Source organism: Elephas maximus, chromosome 4, assembly GCF_024166365.1.
Source record: "Elephas maximus indicus isolate mEleMax1 chromosome 4, mEleMax1 primary haplotype, whole genome shotgun sequence".
Lineage (NCBI taxonomy): Eukaryota > Metazoa > Chordata > Mammalia > Proboscidea > Elephantidae > Elephas > Elephas maximus.
This window is the reverse complement of record NC_064822.1, coordinates 85,359,101-85,386,796: the sequence shown is the minus strand read 5'-3', so window position 1 is coordinate 85,386,796 and position 27,696 is coordinate 85,359,101. Positions and strand designations below refer to the sequence as shown.

The 27,696-nt window shown below is 38.9% G+C and overlaps 1 protein-coding gene across 1 annotated transcript in view; it reads left to right on the top strand.

The window, feature by feature from the left end:
* The window catches only part of ITPR2 (inositol 1,4,5-trisphosphate receptor type 2), a 523,041-nt gene that overhangs the window by 259,861 nt on the left and 235,484 nt on the right, over positions 1-27,696 (top strand). The window contains exons 33-34 of the mRNA XM_049882682.1: positions 8,239-8,367; positions 9,746-9,866. Coding sequence (XP_049738639.1) covers positions 8,239-8,367; positions 9,746-9,866 — 250 coding nt within the window. The remainder of the gene's footprint in view (positions 1-8,238; positions 8,368-9,745; positions 9,867-27,696) is intronic.

Genomic DNA, 27,696 nt, shown 5'->3' with positions numbered 1-27,696 from the left:
TTTTTCACCAGCTCTGTCTGGGACCCTCTATTGTGATCCCTGTCAGGGCAGTCAGTGCCGGTAGCTGAGCACCATCTAGTTGTGCTGGACTCAGTCCAATGGAGGCTGTGGTAGTTGTGGTGCATTCATCCTTTGGACTAATTTTTGCCTTGTGTCTTTGGTTTTCTTCATTCTCTCTTGCTCCCAGACCCCAGATACTACTCAGTAAAGTAGAATGTTGAACATTTTCTGTATAAACTATGTTATGCCAGTTGACCTAGATGTTCCCCGAGACCATGTCCACTTGTTCTCTGCACAGCAACCATACTGATTGAAAACTGAAAACAAAAACAACAACAAAACAGGTTTTCTGTTCAGGTCACTCGTCTGCTCAGATTCCTTTAGTAATTTCCCATGTCTCCCAGAGTACAACCATTATGTGATTTGGCCTCTCCTTCTGTTTTTTTTTTTTTTCCTGATACTACACATTTTCCAATGTTGCCTTATTCTCCCCTTTGCTCACTCTCTGTTCCATCTACTGTGGCCTTCTTGCTGCTCCTTAAGTAAGACAAATATGCTCCTGTCTCAGGACCTTTGCATTTCCCTGTAACGTTCTCCTCTCAAATATCCACGCGACTCCTTCTCTATCTTCTTTCAGGTTCCTGCTTAAAATCAAATATTCAAAGAGGCTTTTATTGACTAACCTATAAAAAGTAGCCATGTTTTTCCTCCACCTCCCCACCCCGCTTTGTTTTTCTTATCACCATCTAACATTTTTATATTTGTATCTGTTTCGGTAGAAACAAATGAAGAGCAGAGATTTGGTCTGTTTTGTTTGCTGCTATAATATATGTGACTTAGAGCAGTGCCTGGCACATAGTAAATTCTCAGCAAATATTTGTGGAATAAATAAATAAACAGCATCTGAAGCTAAAAATGTAAAAAGTAAATTTTAAACCAAAGTAAATATGGTCTTAGTAGAGAATAAGGTAGACGTATTAATGGAATGAAATAAATAGCCCAAAACAGGCTTTTTAATATGGAAGACCTTTTATATGTAGAAAATCCAGTTTCCAGCTATACAAGTTGTGTGAGTAAAAAGGTAATATTGAATGTTGGTGATGGTTCAGTGGGACGGGCATCAGCATACCCTGCTGATGAGAATATATGTTTATGTAGTCTTTTCGAAAAGTATTTTGGTAATGCAATAAAAAAAAACCTTTTGTACCTTCATGTTCAGTAATTTTCCTTCCAAGAATCTGTCCTAGCTAAATAATTAGAAATGCTACTAAGAATTTATGGTCAAAGAAGCTCAACATATTTTTATGATGATGTATAGGAGGAAATAGCTTAAATATTCAATAATAGAGAAAGGGTTAAGTTAATTATGGATGTTATAATTATATGATGGATGTTATAGGGTCACTGAGGTTGTCCTTGAGGATTTTTAATGATGTGGGAAGGTATATAGAGTGCTGAGTATAAAAAGGTGGCTACAAAACTTGATTATCCAGAATGATTTCAATTACATAAAATATATATGGCATAGCAAAAAGATTAGAAGGAAAGATATAAAATGTTAACTGTGGTTTTATCTAGATTGTGGGATTATGGATAGTTTTCGTTTCCCACTATGTATTTATCTGTATTTTTCAGGGATCTTATGATTAGTATATATTGAATTAAGGAGCCCTGGTGGTGCAGTGGTTAAGCACTTGGTTGCTAACCAAAAGATTGGTGGTTCACACTTATCCAGAGGCTCAATAGGAGAAAGACCTCGTGATCTGCTCCTGTAAAGATTACGGCCTAGAAAACCTTACGGGGCTGTTCTACTCTGTCACATGGGGTCACTATGAGTTGAAAATGACTCAGTGGCATCCAGCCACAATAACGTGTATTGAATTAAGAAAAAAGTTATTTAAAAAAATTTTTTTATTGTGCTTTAAGTGGAAGTTTACAAATTAAGTCAGTCTCTCACACAAAAACTTACATACACCTTGCTACATACTCCCAACTGCTCTCCCCCTAGTGAGACAGCCCGCTCCCTCCCTCTGCACTCTCTTTTCGTGTCCATTTCCCCAGCTTTTAACCCGCTCTACCCTTTAATCTCCCTCCAGGCAGGAGATGCCAATATAGTCTCAAGTGTCCACCTGTTCCAAGAAGCTCACTCCTCACCAGCATCCCTCTCCAACCCATTGTCCAGTCCAGTCCCTGTCTAAAGAGTTGGCTTTGGGAATGGTTCCTGTCCTGGGCCAGCAGAAGGTCTGGGGGCCATGACCACTGGGGTCCTTCTAGTCTCAGTCAGACGATTAAGTCTGGTCTTATGAGAATTTGGGCTCTGCATCCCATTGCTCTCCTGCTCCCTAGAGGTTCTCTGTTGTGTTCCCTGTCAGGGCAGTCATTGGTTGTAGCTGGGCACCATCTAGTTCTTCTGGTCTCAGGCTGATGTAGTCTCTGGTTTATGTGTCCCTTTCTGTCTCTTGGGCTCATAATTACATTGTGTCTTTGGTGTTCTTCATTCTCCTTTGATCCAGGTGGGAAAAAAGTTACTTTTTAAAAAGACAAATTTATTATAAGGAAGTTATTAGATCTAAGAAAATCATTAGATGCTTCACATAAAAAAAGGAGATTCAGCAAGCAATTCTTAGAAAAGTTTTGGCCTCACGAATGAATGCAAATTAAAACAAATAGGCAGTATCACCTCAGATATTTAGAGGAGATTTTTACTATATGCAAGGAATACTAAATTTGCCCTTAGAATTTGTAGTCCTTGGTCTAGACATGTAGCTCTAGAATCTCATAACATATCTTTGGTGGCTATTTAATTTAGATTTTAACAAGGTAAAATGAAATAAAATTATAAATTCAGTTTCTCAGTTGTGCTAGTGGTGTTTCAAATGCTCTAATAAACACACGGGGCTGGCAGCTCCTATATAGGACAGCGCAGATACAGAAAATTTTCAACATTGCAGGAAGTTATATTGGACAGTGCTGCTCTAGTATCTGAGAAGTTATTTAACATAATTTGAAGATCGTGGAACGGTCATTTATAGAGCAAAACAAGAGGGACCACACATATGTAAGGACAGAGATTTCAGACTTAATTATGTCTAGAAATTTCATTCAATAAATAATTTTCGAATGCCTACTTACTACGTGTTGAGGTGCTGCATGTTCAGAGGTGAGCAAGATGAATAGGTAGCTGGTGTCCAGGATCTTATATTCCAATGATGAAGACAGATTTTCACTTGCTTTTTCCCCAAAAACCTCTGTGACTGCTTCTCACTTCCTTCAGGCGTTTGCTAAAATGTTAGCTTATGGAGAGACAGCCTCCAAACAACTGAAATAAAGTAGTAATCATTGGTCATATGCTCACCCCTTCTGCAGCATTCCCTTCCTGCTTGTTCTGCTTTATTTAAGTGATAGGCAGTGACATTTGATAAACTATTTTGCAAATAGTAAAATTTATCTGAAAGAAGAAGAGGACAAACATTTCCTTATTTTTCAGTTTAAAAAAATAATTTTTTAATAAAACGTTAATTTTAGAGTAGTTTTAGATTTACAAAACAGTTGTGAAGATAATACAGAGTTCCTGTATATCCGATACCCAGTTTCCTATACTATTAACATCTTAAATTAGTATGATACACTTGTCACAATTAATGAACCAATACTGATACATTACTATTAACTAAAGTATATACTTTATTCAAATCTCTTCTTTTTCCCCTAATCTCCTTTCCAGGATCTCATCTAGGATACTGTATGACATTTAGTTGTCATGTCTCTTTAGACCATTCTTCGCTGTGACAGTTTTTCAGACTGCCCTTGTTTTTGATGATCTTCACAGTTTTGAGTGATGGTCAGGTATTTTGTAGAATTTTTCTCAATTGGGAGAAGAGAACAAACATTTTAAAGGGAGGATTTTTTTTTTTTTTCTTAGAAAAGATGATGGTGAACTTGTTTTTCAAGTTGTAAATGTGAAACTAAGAATCATTTCATTATTATGGAATTGGATTAAAATATTAAAAAAAAAAATCCGTGGAGTAGGCTATAGATTTGGGGAGAGATTTTAATTGTGATAAGTGATACACTAGAAAACAAACCTCGAAAAACCAAAGAGTGAGGCAAGATATTACTATTTAGTAAATGTTTGGAGGATGGGTAGATATCAATACAGAAGAAATTAATCAGAATTCTTAATTCAGATAGCCTTATAGCAGAAAATTCCAGACAGTTTGAGTTAAATATGAATCAAGATTTATATAGAGATGGGAGAAGAACTTTAATAAAAATATGGAATAAAAATGTGTAGTATCCTTTTTGTTTTATGGAAAGGAAGTTTTTTTCTTCTTTATATTAAATAAATGAAAATAATAAAAGATAGGTCCTGAATGTTAAAAATTAGTTTATGCGATGAAATGTAATGAAATAGAATAAAAAATAATGTGAAGCTACAACTGAAAAGAGCTTATTATAAAAACTATCTTAGAGTGATACATAATGTTTAGTCATTATCCAGGTTTCATTTTAAAAGTAGTTTTGTGGGTTTCAATTTGTATATGACAAAATATGGGCAAGAAGTGATTATGTGGAAAAGTGCCCAGCCTTTTTAACTATATAAGAAATGCAAAATAAAATAACTTTTAAAAAACTAGTGCCATCGATAAGAAATGCAAAATAAAATAACTTTTAGGTAGCATTAAATTGGCAAAAATTATAATTTACAAGTGTAGCAGTCAGTCGGGAAACAGATGGCATAATCCAAGAGATGTGGGCAGGGTTAAATAATGAGAAGGGATGGAGAAGCACCCTAAACCAAACCAAACCCACTGCCATCGAGTCGATTCTGACTCATAGCAACCCTATAGGTCAGAGTAGAACTGCACCATAGAGCTTCCAAGGAGCGCCTGGCGGATTCGAACTGCCGACCTCTTGGTTAGCAACCGTAGCACTTAACCACTACGCCACCAGGGTTTCCAAGAAAAAAGAAGCACCCAAGAATTGGAAACAATGCAAAACTGTTAATATTCCCTGTGCCTGAACCGGCAAGGGGTGCAAACAGTATTACTAGAGCTTGGATGGATCTTGCAGACACTGAAAAATACTCTACTAGAGAACACAAGCACTACTAAAGTCTCAACAAGGAGAGGGAGAAGGGGGTAGAGGTGGAGGTAGATAGCTGACTTTCTTCTCTTCCCTTCTATGATCTCCTGCCAGTCAGTGCTTTGCATTAGCTGAACCCAGCCAGAAGCTTGAAATCTAGTTGGTGGTAATGAGGGAACATCCTGTGTTTCCACAGATAGATTATTGATAGCATTGCAAATTTATTGTTCTCTAAAATAGTCAGTCTAACAGGTATTGTGAAACTGTTTATATCCTCTTATCTGGTGTTTCCTTCTTTGGTGATATGTACCAAAATACAAATAAAAAAACTGAAAGCAAAAACAATAATTTTTCATAAAAGCCATCTTTATAATGAAAAAAAAAGAAGGAAATTACATAAAAGACTAGTAAGAAGGAAATAACTAAGAAAAATAGTTTGTATTTTTGGTGGTGTTTGTCTCAACTCATTCCAAAAATGGACCGAGGCATGAAAGTGCATTAGAATGATAGAAGAAAGATAGCTATTTAAAATAAGTGATTAGATAATGTCAGCACATGAACGTATCTTATAGGAAATAATGTTATATGAATAATATGTGCAAACGGATTGACATTTTAAAAATACATATTGTTAGGTGCCATCGAGTTGGTTCTGACTCATAGTGACCCTGTATACAACAGGATAAAACACTGCCCAGTCCTGCACCGTGCTCACAACCGTCGTTATGCTTGAGCCCATGGCTGCAGCCACTGTGTCAGTCCATCTTGTATTGCACATTAAAAGATCACCTAATTCTGTGAGATGTCACTAGTTTAGGGAAAAAGTTGTTTGACCTACTCATGGCAGAATTGGTCTGCTACCTATTCAACTTTAAGATATTTTTATCTTATATATCAGAAAATTTCACTATAAAGTGTTGTGCTAGAAAGATACTAAAAGAAATAAATCTTAATTTATATCCATCCTGGAGAAGTCAATCTTATATTAATTCTGAGACCATGTTAAATTTTAATCCTAGGTTAGATACTCCCCAAATATAGCCTAACCCAAAATTAACCTAAAACAAAACATGCAACTTTAGCCTTTCTTTTGTATTTAAAATCAATTAATTGATTCATTCATTTCACAAACATTTATTGACCATGTCGTATGTGCCAAGTACTGTGTTATATTCTGGAAAAATAATTAACAGATTACATAAATTCACATCAGTTATTTCCATTAGTTGTACTGTTCCCTACAATAACCCTATGAAATTAAACATACTAAAATTCTAATAGTCCTAATAACAACCCTATCAGGTTGGTGTCCTTTAATAGATAAGGAAAAGTGAACTGCCCCAGGTTACTCAGAGGGGAAGTGACTTAGATGTAAAACAAACCCTTTATTCTTTCTTCTACTTCAATTCGGCACATATTTTCCAAACAAAAATATTGTGATACATGATTTGAGAAGGAAATCTTTCTCTTTTATGAATTTATTTGCATGTGAAAGGTCTTAAAGCAATACCAAGTTAAATTACATGTAATTACTATTTTGATTAATCACCTCATTGAAAAGAAGAAAATTATATAAAAATTTGGATTGTCTAAGAACATCTGGGACATATGGCCACCATATTTACCCTGCCACCACAATTTTGTGAATATTTAAACTTTCCTACCTTGCCCCAAACTTTCAATCATCTCACGCCCTAATTTCTCCCTCTCTCACTTCTCTCTTTTTTTATCTCCATGTTTCTTGTCTTTTCACCATCCCACTTTTCATTTGCTTTTATTATTATCTTAGCTTTTACAGTTTGTCTACCCTGACACACTTGGCAATGTACAGTTTGCTTAGCAAAATGACCAACTTCTGCCTTCTTTAATCACAAAAAGATCACAGCAGGAGCTAGGGCCCTGTTCTTTCTCTGTCTGTCCTCAGCTCCAGTATGGTCTCTTCTTGCTTAACCTACTGGGAGAAGAATACGTACAAGTGCATGCTTTATACTTCTGTGCTTCCCAGATGGTCTGTGGCTGAAAATTTTTGGAAAGGATTTTAATTTTTTTTTTTCTTTCTGTCGTCCTCTCCAGATATTTTCTGTTTGTGTCTTCCATATTGGGCTAGGTATTGCAAGTAGAAAGAGATATATCTTGTTGCCACTGAGACAACAGAGTAGAACCGCCCCATAGGGTTTCAAAGCTGTGATGTTTACAGAAGCAGACTGCCACATCGTTCTCCCAGGGAGGGAGCAGCTGGTGGGTTCAAACCACAAGCCTTTGAGTTAGCAGCTGAGCACTTAACCACTTCACCGCCAGGGTTCCTAGAAAAGAGATATAAACCAAAACGAAACCCGTTGCCATCAAGTCAATTCCAACCCATAGTGACCCTACAGGAAAGAGTAGAGCCGCCCCATAGAGTTTCCAAGGCTGTAAGTCTTTATGGAAGCTGACTGCCACATCTTTCGCTCACAGAGCAGCTGGTGTGTTGGAACCGCTGATCTTGTGGTTAGCAGCCAAGCACTTAACCACTGAGCCACAACCACCAGTAGTCATATTCAGCACTTTTTTTGTACTTGTAATTATTGTTTTCTCTTTGGTGTCCTCACATAGAGAGGACAAGTGTTTTCCAGAAAAGCTAATCTTGGGGATAGAAGGACAAGGTGAACATGTGAGAGTAGGGAGAAGATTGGGAAAAGGGGGTTGGACGTCTGCAAGAGAATTCTGGTCCATGGACTAGATAACAGCCAAATTTGAAGGAGAAGCTACTGCAGAATGATAACATATTAGTGGGTTTTAGGCAGGAATGTTTTGATTTGAAGCAGCCTTAAAAAGCAGAAGTATTGAAGACAACTATTTTAGGACAATTATTAGAAAGACTAAGGAGCCCTGGTGGTACAGATGGTTAAAGTGCTTGGCTTCTAACAAAAAGTTTGGCAGTTCGAACCTACCCAGTGGCTCCACAAGAGAAAGACCTGGTGATCTGCTTCTGTAAAGATTACAGTGAAGAAAACCCTATGGGGCAGTTCTGCTCTGTCTCACGGCATCACTGTGAGTCCAAATCAACTCTACGGCACCTAACAACAACAACGTTAGAAAGGATATAGTTCCACTATTGAATTATAATTTGAAGATATGATCAAGCATATTAAGTTGTTTTGCATTTCTCTCCAGGTTTGCAATACAACTACTGACAGGAAGCACGCAGACATCTTCTTGGAGAAGTGTGTCACTGAGTCAATAATGAACATCGTGAGCGGCTTCTTTAATTCTCCTTTTTCAGACAACAGTACCAGCCTTCAGGTAACTTAAATAAGCAAACACACAAACAAGGATTCTGTCACAAAGAACTTACCTTATTTTTTTAGAGAAAACTTTAATCTGTTCAGGAAAGCATTTCCTACACTCCTGAAGCTCATTCTTGTAGTATTTACTATTATACCATTTTCTGAGTTTACAAAACATTATTTTTTTAAAAAGAGACCCCATTGTCCATTGAATTTTCTTCTTTAAGCAGAAAGACCTCTCATAGGTATGTTGACTGCCAAGTGTTGAGATAAATGACGTGGTTCTTAAAATAGGTAGACATTTTGACCCAATAGTTAGTTCCACTCTAGTAATACATACTAATGGAATCAGCAGGGATTTATATACTAACATTTTCATTCAAGTATTTATAATACTTTAAAATGACATCCACCTTAAATGTCCACAGATGGGAGAATAGCTAAATAAATTATAGTATATCTGAAGGTGGCTTATTATGTGGCAATTAAAAATCATGTTTTTTAAGGAAAAATTGATGACTAAAATGATCATAATGCAATAGTAAGTGAACAGGCCACAGAATTGCATTATATCATCATCCAAATTGATGTGTGTGAAGAATATGTATGTGTACATAATAGAAAAACTCAGGAAATAAACATCTCCACATATTGATGCTAATTATCTCTACATGCTAGGATTACGGGTGATGTTCATTTCTATGGAAACCTTGGTGGCGTAGTGGTTAAGTGCTACAGCTGCTAACCAAAGGGTCAGCAGTTCGAATCTGCCATGCGCTCCTCGGAACCTCTATGGGGGCAGTTCTGCTCTGTCCTGTAGGGTCGCTATGAGTCGGAATCGACTCAACGGCAATGGGTTTGGTTCATTTCTATGGTTTCCAACTGTTTTACAGTGATTGTATATTACTCTTATAAAAATATTTTTCCAGCTATACTTTCTTTTGGGAAGACTTTTAAGCTACTAGATGCAGCCACGTGAAATTGTTTTGTGTAGATGCTGTCAAATATGGTCATCTCCTCTGCTGTCCCATCATATAAAAACCAACGAACCAGACAAACCAACCCAGAAATACCAGCTCTACTTATGCGTGGAAATAAACAAGGAACTGTAAAAAATATATATTTAAGTTTCTGTTGTTGACTTCAAGAAATCCCGTTTTTTTCTGATTAAGAATGTGGTTAAAATACAAATGATTGATTTTCTATAGTGCCTGGAAGGAAGTAGGTGCATAATAAATGTTTGTTGAGAATGAGATATTTATTAAATAGCACTGAACCTTGTCAGACTGGATTGTATTTTACTTTGATGAACCTTTTTGATAATGTGTAGTTACCTTATCCAGAGTGTTAATGGTTTATTGGCACTATTTATCTTAATTTCCTTCTGTTGTCAGACACATCAGCCGGTCTTTATTCAGCTGCTGCAATCTGCCTTCAGAATTTACAACTGTACTTGGCCAAACCCAGCGCAGAAAGCCTCGGTGGAGTCCTGTATTAGAACTTTGGCTGAAGTGGGTAAGTCCTGCTGTTGGGTTTTGCTTATTTTTACATTGTCTTGAAGAAATTGTGCTTTTGGCTAATAGGCAATATAAGCATCTTTCCCATTTACAGCTTAATAAGGAAGAAAGCTATGGTCTCTGTAAAGGGGAAAAGCAATGATCAGCAAATAATTTAGAGCATTGCATACATTTCGGAAGAGAATATAATTGATACATTTCTAAACTTAAATTTAATAATTATTGCACATAGTGCTTTATCTCATTAAGATTTTATGGGAATGATTTTAGTTTAACTCTTGTCTCAGGTTTCATTTTGAAATTGTTTTAGTCTGTTAAGCAGCCTGACTTATAAATATCTTTAAATGCCAGTAGGACTTTCTGAAGATTTTTTAGTTTTTCCATTTTGTTTGAAATCCTTCACTGTTTATTGAGGGCTGCTATACATTTTTTTTTTTTTTTATGCATAGAAGGCTTCAGAAATTACAAATGATTTGGAAGGCAAGGTGATTATAGCTACTAGAAGATTAAAAAATTTTGGAAAAGTTTTCTCATAGATGCTTACTTTTTTTTGAGGAGGTTAATTAGGGTAATACTACTGATTGGGAAGGGGAATAATGAGAAGAAATACAGACTTGACCAGACTTAAAAAAAAGAGGGAGAGAATTAAAAAAAAAAAAAAAAAGAGGAGGCTTGACCATTCTCTGAACTAATGGCACTTCTGCAGGCTGGGGAAGGGCAGTTTATAGTGTATTTTGTTATTATTGTCGTCATCATTGCTAATATTTATTGAGCACTTACCATGTACAATACTAAGTAATTTACACGAATTATCTCATTCAATCCTTAGGTAGGTACTTTCATTCTTTATATTTTACAGGTGAGGAAACAGAGAATTATCTATGTCAGGTGAATTGGCCAGGATTTATAATAGGTGCTCAGCAAATAGTTGATGAATGAATAAATGATTTCACTGATTAATGATTATTTAAACATTTTAAAGTAGTATTTCACACCTGTCTCCAATTTGACCTAAGTGATTTCATATTAAAAAACTTAACGAAGGCCCAAGTTTTGATTTGATTAAAAAGCCATTATAACCCAAGAAGATCAATGGAAAAATCATTAGAACTAATAGATTAATAGAGTTCATCCTGGTGGCTGATTACAAATAAATATTAAACTCAATAGATTTAATATATACCAAAAAATAAAGAGAGAACATATGTGGAAATATCATTCTCAATAGCAACAAAGATATTAAACACTTAGGAGTAAACTTACCAATAAGTGTGAAATAATAAAATTACAATACTATTATAACATATTGTATATACTGACGGATATAAAAAGTTTTAATAAATGGAGAGAGAGACTATATCTAGACTGGAAAACTCAATTTGTAAAAATGGTGGTTCTCCTAAATAAACTAATAAATTTAATGGTCCACATTGCAAAACCTCCTTTGCTGACACCCTCCCTGACCTCACACCCAACTTGGGCTTGGATGCCTCATGCTGGACCACACCCCACAAAGATGCCACCCTTTTCTAGTTTGGCCTCTGACACCCTCCTGTGGAGACACCCTCCTTACCTTGTTTAGTCTCCAGCATTCCACTTCAGGCTTCTACACTGTGATGCCCCCTCAGCCTGCCCAGGCTCTGACTCCCTCTGCAAAGCTACCCCCTTATATGGATGCTTTCTTCACACTCTTCCGCCTCTCCTCTTCACGCTGAGTCACTCATGTGTGGATTTCTTCGCACCCTGCTTGATCTTTAACACCCTGTGACAGACCTTTCTGTCATGGACGCCCTCCTCACTTCACCCAAGTTCTGATTCTCCAGGGCAGGCAGGCCTGCTCCGCAGACGCCTTCTACCCTTTCTTGGGCTCCAATGCTCTGCTCTGGGCCACCACCACTCCTTCCCACTCCTGGCCCAGTAGTGACCTTACCTTGCTCTGCTTCGCTAAAGGTTTTAGAACCAAATGGTTCAGGAAGAAAGGGAAGAGTTACAGGAAGAGGGAAAGGCCACAGCAAGTATCTAAAAATGTCTTTTTTCTTTCTCCTTTGTGCCACCTCTGTCCAAATTCACCATCATCTGATGTGGATCACTACAAGAGTCTCTCTACTAGACTCCCCGCTTCCACGCCTGTCCTACTGTAATCTATTCCCTGCACAGCAGTCAGAGTGATCCTAAAATGTAAATCAGATCATATCACTCCCCAGCTGAAAGCTCTCCATTGTACTTAAAATTTGTACTCCTTCCTGTGGCTTATGAAACCTTCTGAACTTCAACTACATCTTCTCTTTTCTCCTACTACTGTCATCACCCTTCCTCCTCCTCAACTCTGTTTCTTTCTGTGTTTGTTGTTGTTGTTAGCTGCCATCAAGTTAGCTCTGACTCATGGAGACCCTATGTTGCTGGTCCTGTGTCATCCTCAAGATTGTCGGCATGTTTGAGTCCATCATTGTGTCTACTGTGCCAAAACATCTCAGCAAGAGCCTCCCTTGCTGGCTTTCTACTTTGTCAAACATTATATCTTTCTCTAGTGATTGATCTCGCCTGATGGCATGTTGAAAGCAAGAGTCAGACAATATTCTGTAGTAATCCATAGGGTTTTCATTGACAAATTTTTGGAAGTAGATTGCTAGGCTTTTCTTCTAGTCTTTTTTAATCTGGAAGATTCCCTGTAACCTGTCAACCATAGGTGACCCTGTTGGTATTTGAAATTCATAACAACAGGCAAGCCACCACACTGTGAAAAACTGACAGACAGGTGATGGGTTTCTCGGTTGTGTGGTTCTTCTCCTCACTTTAGGGCATTTGCATGTACAAATTGTCTCTTGTAGACTTCCCCTTGTCAAATCTCAGCTCAAAAGTTAAGCGCTTAGTGAAGTTCTCCAGAGCACCAGCTATGCATTGTCCCAGTTTCCTCTTGCCCCTTATCATATTGTACTATCTTATTTTCCTCTTAAAAAAAAAAAAAAAACTCAAATACGTTGTCATCGAGTTGATTCCAACTCATGGCAACCCTAAGGGACAGGGTAGAACTGCCCTATAGAGTTTCCAAGGAGCACTTGACATGTTTAAACTGCTGACCCTTTGGTTAGCAGCTGTAGATTTAACCACTATACCATCAGGGTTTCCTGTTTTCCTCTTAGCACTTATATTACTTTAAAGCATCTTGTTCATTTATTTTTCAACTTCCCCCTCTAGGATGTAAACTCTGTGAAATCAGGGACTTTGCCTTATTCACCACTGATCTCTGGGACCTGAAATTGTCCGGTACAGACTAGGCAAGTTAATAGGTGTTGTTGACTGACAATAATCTGTAGACTAGGTATATTTCAGATAATGAAATTTAGGCATAAAGAAGCTAAGTAACTTGCCCAGTTAATAAGTAGTTGAGTTTGAAACCCAGGCTTCTCTGAGTATGAAGTTTATGCTGTACCATGTTGCCCCAGAATTCCTATTTTAGGAAACCTTAACATAAACCCTTAACAGGAAACCCTAGTGGCATAGTGGTTAAGTGCTATGGCTGTTAACCAAAAGGTCTGTAGTTCGAATCCACCAGGCACTCCTTGGAAACCCTATGGGAGCAGCTCTTCTTTGTCCTGTAGGGTTGCTATGAGTCCGTGTTGACTCGACGGCAACGGGCTTGGGTTTTTTTTTTTTTTTTTATTCTTAACGTAAAACTGTGGCAGTTTGATTTGCTAGATAGAGACCTGTCTGAAGTTTTATAACTCAGGTTCAAAAACTTTTTGTGTTTTAGCAACTCTTTAAAAATACAAAGAGATACTGAAAATAAACATAGGCCTGATATGTAAGAATTTATAATATTAAAGAGAAAAAGGGTATACATGTTTAAGAAAACTATAACAAAGAAAAGAGAGTACTTTGTTTTTATAAACATTTGATATCCAAATTTAAATCCATTCCTATAATTGCACATAGCTATTGTAGTTACGTTTGCACAGCACTTTATGATTTGTAAAGCACTTTCACGTACATTAGCTCAACTTATCTATTATTATCAAAAATACTTCATTTTCTTCCTCATTTGTACATTGGATACAAAAGATAGTAAAATTCAGCAAGAGCACGTACTAAATCAGCACTTACCTTACTGAGAACAGCAAGCTTTTTTTTTATTGCACAGTAGGGAAAAACCTATGATGTGGGAGTAATTTTTATCCCTAGTTTACAAGTGGGGAAATGAGGTTAGAAAGGTTGCACAGCTTGCCCAAGGTTACACAGGCAGGCAGAGATCTGAACCCATTCTAGACTGATATCATCACAAACCAGTTTAAACAAATATGTTACCTGTTTTATGCCTTTAAGATAAAAAATATGGATCAAGATGTTTATTTTAGCTGTACATGAAAAAAATGCATAGGGTTTTCAAATAATTTAAAAAGAAGGTGAAGAGCTAGTGAATTAGGTTAGTAAGGCATTTGGGGAAGTTTTTAATGGAAAAAGAGTACATCCTAACAGGCATTGCTTTGTCTCTTTTCCCTTAATCATTATTACTCCAGAATTTTTCTACAGCTTTAGCTGTTACCATTATATGTTTTGAGGGTGTGATCAACTGTGAATATACTATGTGTGTATCATGTTAGGATTTTCTGATAAATCTTCATAAGCTTTTAAAAGTGAAGCCATGATCAATTGTAAATTTAACATGTATAAACCATGTTGGGTTTTTTGATAAAACTTCGTATACTTTTAAAAGCCCAGGTGCTTTTGATTGACTGATTTGTTTCTAAAGGAAATTACTGCTGTATACCTCCATTGCTAGTTTTAGATTAATTACGTAAAATATGAAAGTAATAAGAAGATAACCTAAACCTAACCTGTTGCAATTGAGTAGATTCTCAATCACAGCCACACATGTGTTACAGAGTAGAACTGCTCCATAGGATTTTCTTAGCTGTAATCTTTACAGAAGCAGATAGCCAGGTCTTTCTTTTACACCCCACTGGGTAGGTTTGGATCACCAATATTTAGACTAGCAGCCGCATGCAAACTGTTTGTGCCACCTAGGGACCTCTGTGTAAGCTCTTAATGTATAATAAATGCTTATTCCCAGGCAGAGTATTTACCTGTAAGGTCCTTAAATGGAATAAAAAGCATAAATGTCACTACGCATTCTCTACCCTCAATGAGATAAGTTCAGGTTGGTTGTGGGAGCAAATAAAGAAGGGGTCCCTGGCAATAAATTGTACATCATGGTGTTCACTGAAATATAATAAACATACACGTTAAGGCCACATGAATTTTAACTGTGCTTCCATAGTTGTTGTTCCTCAGTTTACCCATTCATAAAAATACAATAGCATGTGGTATAAGTATTTTGGGAAAAAGTATCCAAGAATTATTTCCATATTATTTCACTTAAAAAAGGATTTTACGCCATGTGTTTTAAAATCTTCAAATGATGTGAGGGGATTAATTTTGGGTATTTTGTTGGCAACATAATCTTATTCCCAAATGGAAATTCTATAAAATATCTTTTACAAATGGATTGAATCATGAGCATCTATCTTCAAGCCAGTCATTCCAAAAATTTTTGAACATGTAGAAATATTAACCCTTTGAGAAGAGATAGAAAAAATCTCTATTAAATAAATATATCTATTTTAACCTATCTAGTGTGCTGTAGTTGATTATATAAAGACTTTGACATAGTATGCCCCTGTAATAATAGTTTTAAAAGCTCCATTATGATTTTTAAATTAAATCTGAGTAAGTTACAAGGCTGGACAAAACCTTATAAAATTAGTCATTCATTTGTTAATTCAACTGATATATAATGATTCTTTATTACCTGGAAGACATTTTTCTAGTTGTTGGACAAATGCAGTCTGTCAAACCCCATTTTCTGACCTCAATGAGTTTCCAGCACATTGGGGTTAGATAAAATAGATATAAAAATAACAAAGCAAAATAAAACTAAGTGCCTAATCTGTTACAAAGTTATAGAGCCTGACAGTGTCTAGATCACTGTAGATAACTCAGTGAATATTTATTGCATGGACAACAGTAAATAGATGAGTAAAAAATAAAAAAAAAATGAATATCTAGACTTGCCACTGTTTGCATAACATCTGATTGTGTGATGCCCTAGCTCATTTAACCCTGTTGTTGGATGTTTATGCTGTTTCTAATTGCTTTGCACGTGAGGGAACGTATTTATAGGGTAAACACCTAGGATTACAATTTCTGGGTTAAATTTAATTTTGACAGATACAGGCCTTGTCATGGATTGAATTGTGTCCCCCCAAAAATATATGTCAACTTGGTTAGACCATCATTCCCAGTATTTTGTGGTTGTCCTCCATTTTGTGATTGTAATTTTATGCTAAAGAGGATTAGGGTGGGATTGTAACACCGCCTTTACCCAGGTCACATCCCTGATCCAATGTAAAGGGAGCTTCCCTGGGGCATGGCCCGTACCACGTTTATCTCTCAAGAGATAAAAAGGAAAGGGAAGCAAGCAGGAAGTTGGGGACCTCATACCATCAAGAAAGTACCAGGAACAGAGTGCGTCCTTTGGACACAGGGTCCCTGCACCTGGGAAGCTCCTTGACCAGGGGAAGGTTGAAGACAAGGACCTCCCTCCAGAGCTGACAAAGAAAAAAAGCCTTTCCCTGGAACTGACACCCGAATTTGGACTTATAACCTATTAGACTATGAGGAAATAAATTTCTCTTTGTTAAAGTCATCCACTTGTGGTATTTCTGTTATGGCAGCACTAGATGACTAAGACAGGCCTCTGTAGAGATTGCTCAATTTATACCTGTCTTAGGCTGGGTTCTCTACAGGAGCAAAACCAGTGACGTGTATATATGTAGAGAGAGAATAGAGAGAGAGAGAGGTTTATTTTAACAAAATGGCTCATGCATTTGTAGAGGCCGGCAAATCCTAAATCCGTGGGTCAGACGTCAGGCTGGAGGCTTCTGTGAACTCTTGTGATAGCAGGGCTGGTGAACCCAAAATTGGCAGGTCAAGCAATAGGCTGCTGGCTCACAGGACTGCAGGAGCTGGTGAATCCCAAAATCTGTAAGTCAGATGGAAGGCTGCTGGCTCACATCCCAAGAACTGGAGGTCATAGGATGACAAGTCAGATGCAGGATCCAGAGAAGGTGAGCTTTGCCAGACTATCCATATATATTGGCTGCAGGCCTCATCCCCAAGGATAATTACATATCTACCAAACCACTGGGAATCTTGGCCTAGCCAAGTTGACACATAACCTAAATCATCACAGTCCGTCCCTTGTCAACTTGGCACCTGTGTACATCACTTTAAACCATATATAATCTCTAAAGACAATTATAAAGTCATACTTCAGTCTAATACATGCTTAACAAAATAAGAAAGAAATACTAAAAACATCCTCCTTTCTGCAATTGGTCACATGGTCATAGATGGTATTTACAACTACCTTCTTCCATCACTCATTCTGTATTCTCTTTACCCTCAGCAAGCATGTCAGCTGATTGTGGTTCTCTGCCTGGTGGGATGACCCAAACCTTCATTCCTGAAGACCATTAGTAGTTATGTTAAAATTAGGTTGCTCTAGTTTTCCATTGACTTTAATCACAGGGCATGGTAATACTAAAGAATGTCTTAAGGGATCTCCTGTATGCTAGGCATACTCTTCTTTACCTCCATTATATAATATCAATCCAATTTCTGCTTGGTAATCAGGATCAGTCACACCAGCCAGTATGGTAACTCCCTTGTTTTTCTGTTGATCCAGAGGTTTGAGAAGCCCAAAGTGTCTGGGTGGCATTCTTAACTTCCAGTTCAGTGAAATTGGTGTTGTGTCTCCTGGTGGGAACATCCCTCCCTTTGGAACTAAGACATCTAGACCCACAGAGCATAGGGTCACAGGGACAGGAAGCAAAAATTTTGTGAATGTGTCACTAGGGGTAATAGTGAATGGTTCCACTTGCGTTCCACCCCTTGATTCCTGGACCCATGAATCGTGGCTATAGAAGAAACACCACCATATATTGGGTGCTAGTTTACAGCATACACAGCCTCCTGGAGCACATTGCCCCAACCCTACAAGGCATTGCCATCTTGCTGGCACCATAAATGTGTCTTTAGAAGGCCATTTCACTGTTCTGTAAAGCCAGGTACTTCAGGATGATAGGGAACATGGTAAGACCAGTGAATTCCATGAGCATGGGCCCATTGCTGCACTTCATTTGCTGTGAAGTGAGTTTCTTGATCTGAGGTGATGCTGAATGGGATATACCATGATGGTGGATAAAGTATTCTGTAAGTTCTTGTGTGCAGGGAAACTTTGTGTGCAGGGAAGGCAAATCCGTATCCAGAGTGTCTATTCAAGGAAAAACAAAATGCTGCCCTTTCCATGATGGAAGTGTTCCAGGGTAATCAACTTGCCACCAGGTTGCTGGCTGATTGCCATTAGGAATAGTGCCATATTGGGGACTCATTGGTGGTCTTTGCTGCTGGTAGATTGGACATTCAGCAGTGGCTGTAGCCAAGTCGGCCCTGGTGGGTGGGAGTTGGTGTTGCTGAGCCTGCGTATAAGCTCCCTCTCTGCCACCATGGCCACTTTGTTCATGAGCCCACTGGGCAATGACAGGAGTAGCTGGGGAAAGAAGCTGACTGATATCCACAGAATGCATCATCCTAGCCACTTGATTGTTAAAATCTTCCTCTGCTGAGGTCATGCTTTGGTGAGCATTCACATGAGATACATCTTCACTTCTTTGGCCCATTCAGAGAAGTCTATCCACATGCCTCTTCCCCATACCTCCTTGTCACCAATTTTGCAATCATCATGTTTCTTCCAAGTCCCTGATGATCTAACCAAACCATTGACCACATCCCACGAGTAGTATACAGTCACACGTCTGGCCATCTCTCCTTCCAAACAAAATGAACAACCAGGTGCATTTCTCAAAGTTCTATCCACTGGGAGGATTCCCCTTTACCTCTGTCCTTCAGGGGGATCCCAGAAAGGGGCTGCGAGTGGTGCCTGCATATTGCACAGAACCATCTGGAAACCAGGCACAAGTTTTCTCCTCCTCAGTCAGCTGATCACAAGAACTTCTCATGAGGTGATAGGTGCAAGCTGGAAGAAAGAAGGTAATGTGACAGGAGTGGAGACCATGAGCATTTGGGCCACTTCCTCATGTAATTTACTTATGCTTTCAGGTCCTTTTTGAGCCTGACCTTATATATACTACTTCCATTTAATAATGGAGTGCTGTTGTGCATGTCCTGCCTTAAGACTGTGGGTCAGACGACACCCAGTTCATGGTGGGCAGCTCAGGCTGCAGAGTGACTTGGTGGCCCATAGTTCAACATTCAGTTTCTACTAAGGCCCAATAACAAGACAAAAGCTGCATCTCAAAAGGAAAGTATTTATCTGCAAAGGATGGCAGAGCTTTGCTCCAAAATCCTAAGGGTCTGCACTGTGATTCACCAATAGTGGCCTGCCAAAGACTGCAAACAGCATCTCTTTCACTAACACTTCAAGAGCCATTGGATCAGCCGGATCATATGGCCCAAGTGACAGAGCAGTTTGCATGGCAGCCTGAACCTGTTGCAGGAAAAAAAAAAAAAAAAAAGCAGAGACTGTTGTTATTCTAGGTCCCAGAATAGCAACTTTTCAAGCCACTTGATAAATAGGCTGGAATAGCACACCCAAACGAGACATATGTTGCCTCCAAAATCCAAAGAGGCCCAGCAGAAGTTGTATGTCCTTTTTAGTTGTAGGAGGGGCCAGATGTAACAATTTATCCTTCACTTTAGAAGGAATATCTCAACACGGCCCACACCACTAGACCACTAGAAATTTCACTGAGGTGGAAGATAACTGAATTTTTGTCAGATTATTTTCCCACCCTCTAGAATGCAAACATCTAACTGATAAGTCTAGTCAATGATACTTCTTCCTTACTAGATCCAGTCAGCATAATGCCATCAATGTAATGGACCAGTGTGATGTCTTGTGGAAGGGAAAGGTCATCAAGATCTCTGCAGACTAAATTATGATGTAGGGCTGGAGAATTGATATACCTTTGAGGTAGGACAGTGAATGTGTATTGCTGGCCTTGGCAGCTAAAAGCAAACTGCTTCTGGTGGTCCTTCAAAACTAGAATTGAGAAAAAGGCATTGACCACATCAATAGCTGCATACTAGGTACCAGGAGATGTATTAATTTGTTCAAGCAATGAAACCACATCTAGAACAGCAGCAGCAATTGGAATCACTACCTGGTTAAATTTATAATAATCCACCTTCATTCTCCAAGATGCATCTGTTTTTTGTTCAGGCCAAGTAGGCGAGTTGAGTGGGGATGTGGTAGCAATTACCACGCTTTCATCCTTCAAGTCCTTGATGGTGGCACTCATCTCTGCAGTCCCTCCAGGAATGTGGTATTGCTTTTAATTTACTATTTTCCTAGGTAGGGGCAGTTTTAATGGCTTCCACTTGGCTTTTCCTACCATAATAGCTGTTACTGCACATGTCAGGGATCCAATGTAGGGGTTCTGCCAGTGGCTGAGTATGTCTGTTCCAATTATACATTCTGGAATGTAGGAAATCACTATAGGATGGTTTCAAGGACCCACTGTGAGACAGAGCTAAGACAAAGCTCCATTAATAATATGACCTCCATATGCCACTACTCTGACTGGTGGACCACAGTGATGTTTTGGGCCTCCTAGAATTAGTCAGCTCAGAGCCAGTGTCTAGTAATCCCTGAAAAGTCTGATTATTTCCTTTTTCCCAGTGAACAGTGACTCTTATAAAAGGCCATAGATCCCTTTGGGGAATGCTGGGAGAAAGACTAACACTATAAATTTTTTCAGCCCAGTGGGATCCTTACTCAAGGGGCCCACCTCTCCCTCATTCATATGGTTTTGCCTCTGTAAACTGGCTCAAATCTAGTAATTGATTGAGGGGCCGTGACTCTCCATTCTGGCGATTCAAGTTAGACTGCCATTCACTTGACCTAGAGTTCTTCTGCTTGTGCAGATCTAGTAAATATTTAGTAGATTTCCCATCCATCTCACTCCCAGGGACACCATAACTAAGTAGCTAATGCCATAATTCTATATTCTCTTATAGTCAGACTATCCTGATTATTGGTTTGACTCTGCTGTCCATTACAGTAACCGCGCCCACCTTGTCTTTTTTTGATTTAAGTGCTGCCACTTTGCCCCTACCACAGCCCCATTATAGTTAGGTGTCTTCATTCAGTTAGGGCAGTTCCCACTGTCAAAGCTGAGTTATATAAAATAGCGATCACAGCAGTCTTCAAGGATGCTGGGGCTCCCTTCACAAATTTGTTCCTCAAGGTTGTGGTAAAAGGTATGTCCTCTGGGCAATGCCTGTGTGGGTCTGTTGGTCCAACCTGATAAGTCCACCGTAACATGCCAATTTCCCTAAGCCTTTGGATACCTTCTTCTACAGTATCAGTATACCAAGGCAGGTCTGGCATTTCAACTTGATTTAGTGTAGGCCACTGCTTAATCCATGCTTCAGTGATCCAGCCAAATAAGCTATTAGATCATTTTCTAACCTCTTGAGCTGAAACATTGAATGAAGAAACTGTGCTTAGTGGGCCCATATCATTAGAATCAAACTGATCCAACTTTATGTTCTTTGCACCATTATCCCACACCCTTAATAGCCATTCCCCAGGTTTCTGTTTGTGCATATTAGAAAAGTCAAGCAGTTCCTTTGGAGTGTAGTGTAGTTATCTTGCTAGGACTTAAGTCTAGTTATAAGTCTAGAAGCAGAAATAGGTGGTCAGGGTGGGTCCTTGGGAAATTCAGCAATGTCTTCTAAGGAGTCTATTTGCCTGAAAAGCAATGCCTCAGTTGCCACCTCAGACAATATCTCAAAGACTGTTCAGGCATAGCTGGGTTAATCTCATCAGACTCGGTTGGAAGGGGTAATGGTTTTACTGGGGAGGGTGGCTTAGCAGGCAAAAATGGAGTAATCTCTTCAAACGGGAGTACGAGGGCTGGTTCTGTTGACAGAAGTGATTCAATGGAATTTAGGGGCTTGATGTCCCCTCGTTCCTGATTATCTACTATATGTCCCCATCCCCATCCTAAGTTTCAGGATTCCATTTCTTCCCAATCAATGCCCTCACTTTAACTTTAGATATCATTTGAGGTTGGGAATTCAATTGGCATTGTAATTTACCCACTTTTATGATAAGACTCCAGGTTTGTTTTTTGGCAGTATCAACTCTATTAGTACAAGAAATAAGGCTTTCTTTCAGGGGACAAGTGACAACTTTCAGGTCTGTTATGTGGTGCTTGAGCTGTGACTCTGAAGCCCTGAGGTCATCTCTTTCTTTGACCACTTGGTCTAACAGAAGCAGGACCAACCAACCAGCCTGCCGATATTTCTTATTCTGACAAAGTTGTAGAAAAATATCAAATATGCAGTCACCTAGTGCCTCATATCTCACAAATATTTGATCCATTGATTATGACATTTTGTACATTTCTATTGCCACCTCATGACATGGATTAGCAGTACCCTCGTTAATACTGGAGGCAGAGTCATCAGCACCTTTAAGATTAGCCAGGCTTGAGAATCAATTCAGAAAACGCATCTTTACTGTTTTGTTCCTCTAGAACCACTCTCATTACCAAGTATCTTAGGCTAGGTTCTCTAGAGGAGCAAAGCCAGTGAGGGGTATATATATTTTATACTATATATATATATATATATATATATATATAGAAGGGGCCCTGGTAGCACAAATGGTTAAGTGGTCAACTAACCGAAAGGTTGACAGTTCAAACCCAACAGCTGCTCTGCAGGAGAAAGATGTGGCAGTCTGCTTCTGTAAAGATTTACAGTTCGGAAACCCTATGGGGCAGTTCTACTCTGTCCTCTGGGGTCGCTATGAGTCAGAATTTACTTGACAGCAATGGGTTTGTTTTTCGGGTTGTTGTTATATAAGGAAACCCTAGTGGCCTAGTGATTAAGTACTACAGCTGGTAACCAAAGGGTCAGCAGTTTGAATCCAACAGGCGCTCCTTGGAAGCTCTATGGGGCAGTTCTACTCTGTCCTATAGGGTTGCTATGAGTTGGAATTGACTCAATGGCACTGGGTTTGGTTTGAGTTTCGGTTGTTATATAAAATATAGAGAGATTTATTTTAAGGAAGTGGCTCACACAGCTGTGGAAGCTGGCAAGTCCCAAGTCCATGAGTCAGGCTGGAGGCTTTTCCTTACTGATTTGGTTGGAGAGCCTGATGAACCCAAAATTGGTAGGTGAGATGGCAGGATGTAACTCCTGGGGCTACAAGAGCTGGCGAATTCCAAAAGCTGCAGGTCAGATGGAAGGCTGCTGGCTCACATCCCAAGAGCCAGAAGTCAGAGGATGATGAATCAGATGCAGGATCTAAAGAGAGCTTTGCCAGAACATTTATATACATTGGATGCAGGCCACACCCTAAGGACACTCCCCTTTCAACTAATTGACTGCTCACATCAGATCACAAAATGGAGGATGATTACATATCTGCCAAACCACTGAGAATCATGGCTAAACCGTACCACACCCCACCAGCAATGTAAGAGTGTATCTTTCTCCTCCATAATGCAGTGTTATCAAACTCTCAGGTTTTTCAAATCTTATAAGTAGAAATTTAATATGTGTTTCCGTTTTTATGAGTGACAAAGAATACTTTCCATATGATTCTCATTGGTATTTCCGTTTCTGTGAACTGTGTCTTCCTATGGCTTGCTTATTTTTTCTGTTATTTTTTAAATTATTTGTATAAGCCTTTATATATTAAGGAAATGAACTTGTTACCTATAAGTCATGATGTTTTTTCCCTCAATTTGTCATTTGACTATTTATTTTATATTTTGGAATGCAGAAAATTTTGATTTTCTTTTATGGCTTTTTAGGTTTTATTTTTATCTTCAGAGTAGCCTTGATGAGTTTGAGATTGTTTTCTTAACTTTCCCATTTGGAATTTTTATGGTTTTGATTAGTCTGTTTGTTTGTATACTGGTGTTGCTGTTTAAATTTTTTGGCACAGTGGTTAAGAGCTCAGCTGCAAACCAAAAGATCAGCCGTTTGAATCCACTAGCTGCTCCTTGGAAACCCTAAGGGGCAGTTCTATTCTGTTCTTTAGGGTTGCTATCAGTTGAAATCAACTTGATGGCATTGGGTTTGTTTTTTTCATTTAAATTTTTAAGGTATCTAAAATATATTTAGTTGTAAGGTATCTTAATCATCTAGTGCTGCTATAGCAGAAATATCACAAGTGGATGGCTTTAACAAAAAGAAGTTTATTCTCTCACAGTCCAATAGGCCAGAAGCCCGAATTTAGGGCACCAGCTGGGAAAAGCTTTCTTTCTCTGTTGGCTCTGGAGGAAGGTCCTGGTCACCAGTCTTCCCTTGGTCTAGGAGCATCTCAGCACAGGAACCTCAGGTCCAAAAGGAGGCACTCTGCTCCTGGCACTGCTTTCTTGGTGGTGTGAGGTTCCCATTTCTCTGCTTGTTTCCCTTTCCCTTTATCTCTTGAGAGATAAAAGGTGGTGCAGGCCACACCCCAGGGAAACTCCCTTTACTTTGGATCAGGGAAGTGACCTGAGTAAGGGTGGTGTTACAATCCCACTCTAATCCTCTTAACAGAAAATTACAATCACAAAATGGAGGATAACCACACAATACTGGGAATCATGGCCTACCCAAGTTGATACGCACATTTTGGGGGCACATAATTCAATCCATGACATAAGGTATAAGGTATGGAGTCAACTTAATTTTTTCCAGATTACTAGTCAGGTGTGCCAATACTTGTTCTTGAGTAACCTATAAAATTTGTATTCTTTTTTCTTTTTGGGGATTAACTGAGGATCTATCTAGTATAGTTTGGGTTCTAAACAGGAAAAATGCATTTAATATCTTTAATGTTTAAAATACGAATGCTTCAGTAGAGGTTTATTCCGTATAGTTTAACATGACACAGAAAAGTACCACTCCCTGCTAACCCCATCACCACCTTCCTTTGGCACCAACTGTTCTTATTCTTATGGGTCAGTATGATAGGGCTTGACAACCAACCAAGTTTGCCAATTAATGCTTAAACTTTCAGTTGCCTTTTCCCCCATCCGTCAGTTTATCTATCTAAGCATATATCGCAGTGACAAGTACACTTTAAAAAGACCTTTTGTAGCAGATTTGCCCAATGCAATGCATTGTTTCATTTCTTGACTGCTGCTTCCATGGGTGTTGATTGTGAATCCAAGTAAAATGACATCCTTGACAACTTCAATTTTTTCTCTGTTTATCATGATATTGTTCATTGGTCCAGTTGTGAGGATTTTTGTTTTCTTTTTTTATTGTACTTCAGGTGAAATTTTACAGCTCAAGTTAATCTCTCATACAAAATTTTTATATATATATTGTCATGTGACACTAGCTGCAATCCCTACAATGTGACAGCACACTCCCCCTTTCCAATCCCAGGTTTTCTGTGTCCATCCAACCAGCTCCTGTCCCTTCCTGCCTTCTCATTCTGCCTCCAAAGAAGAGCTACCCATCTGGGCTTGTGTATCTGCTTGAACTAAGAAGCACACTCTTCATAAGTTTTATTTTATGTTTTGTAGTCCAGGCTAATCTTTGCCTGAAGAATGGTCTTTGGGAGTGGTTTTAGTTCTGGGTTAATGTAACATCTGGGGGCCATGGCCTCCGGGGTTCCTCCAATCTCAGTCAGACCATTAAGTCTGGTCTTTTTTATGTAAGTTTGAGTTCTGTTTTATACTTTTCTCCCACTTAATCAGGGACTCTCTGTTGTGTTCCCTGTCAGGGTGGTCATTGGTGGTAGCTGGGCGCCATCTAGTTCTTCTGGTCTCAGGCTGATGGAGTCCCTGGTTTATGTGGCCCTCTTATCTCTTGGGCTAATGTTTTCCTTGTGTCTTTAGTGTTCTTCATTCTCCCTCACTCCAAGTGGGTTGGGACCAATCTGTGCATCTTAGATGGCCACTCACAAACTTTTAAGACCCCAGATGCCACTCACCAAAGTGGGATGCAGAACATTTCCTTAATAAACTTTGTTAGGCCAGTTGATCTAGATGTCCCCAGAAACCATGGTCCCCAGACCCCAGCCCCAGCTATTCTGTCCCTCGAAGTGTTTGGTTGTGTTCAGGAAACTTTTTAGGATTTTTGTTTTCTTTATGTTGAGGTGTGGTCTTTGATCTTCATCAGTAAGTGCTTCAAGTCCTCTTCAGTTGCAGCAAGTAAGGTTGTGTCACTTGCATAACGCAGGTTGTTAATGAGTCTTTCTCCTATCCTGATGCTGCGTTCTTCTTCCAGCTTCTCAGATTATTTGCGCAGCATACAAATTGAATAGGTATGATGGAAGTATTCAACTCTGACGCATACCTTTCCTGACTTTAAACCATGCGGTATCCCCTTGTTCTTTTCAAACGACTGCTCCTTGATCTATGTATAGTTTCCTCATGAGCACAATTAAGTGTTCTGGAATTCCCATTCTTCACAATGCTATCCATAATTTGTTATGATCCACACAGTCGAATGCCTTTGCATAGTCAATAAAACACAGGTAAACATCGATCTAGTATTCTCTGCTTTTAGCCAGAATTCATCTGACATCAGCACTGATATCCCTGGTTCCATGTTCTCTTCTGAATCTGGCTTGAATTTCTGGCAGTTCCCTGTCCATGTACTGCTGCAGCTGCTTTTGAATGATCTTCAGCAAAATCTTACTTGCATGTGATATTAATGATATTACTCCATAATTTCCTCATTTCGTTGGATCAGCTTTCTTTGGGATAGGCATAAATATGGATCTCTTCTAGTTGGTTGGCCAGGGAGCTGTCTTCCAAATTTCTTGGCATAGATGAGTGAGCATATTTGTTACCATAGTTGTTGCTGTTGTTGTCCTTTATTCTTGTGTACCTCTCAGTGTCTTCATTTGCCTTGGTCACATTGTGCTGACTTCTATATTATGTATTGCCTTTCCCTTCACCAGAATTAATGTGTGTCTACTATCTGGTAGGTGATTCTTCCTCTCCTTCCATTCCATTCCTGGTAACCATCTAAGAATATTACTTTCTGTGAGCAAACTTATTTAACTTTTTATAAAAGTGGGATCATACAGTATTTGTCCTTTTATGATTGACTTATTTCATTCAACATAATGTCCTCCATATTATTCATAAGGTTTTCACTGGCTAATTCTTTTCAGAAGTAGACTGCTGGGTCCTTCTTCCTAGTCTATCTTAGTCTGGAAGCTCAGTTGAAACCTGCCTGCCATGGGTAACCCTGCTGGTTTTTGAATACCAGTAGCATAACGTCCAGCATCACAGCAACAGGCAAGCCCACAGTACCACAAACTGGCAGATGCATGGTGAAGCTGGACTATATAAAGAACAGGGCATCAGGATTGGAGGAAGACTCATTAACAACCTGCATTATGCAGATTACATAACCTTGCTTGCTGAAGGTGAAGAGGACTTGAAAGCACTTACTGATGAAGATCAAAGACTACAGCCTTCGGTATGAATTACACCTCAACATAAAGAAAACAAAAATCCTCACAACTGGACCAGTAAGCCACATCATGAAAAATGGAGAAAAGATTGAAGCTGTCAAGGATTTCATTTTACTTGGATGCACAAGCAACACCCATGGAAGCAGCAGTCAAGAAATCAAATGGTGCGTTGCATTGGACAAATCTGCTGCAAAAGGCCTCTTTAAAAAAAGCAAAGATGTTGCCTTGAAGACTCAGGTGCACCTAACCCAAGCCATGGTGTTTTCAAATGCCTTATGTGCATGTGAAAGCTGGATGATGA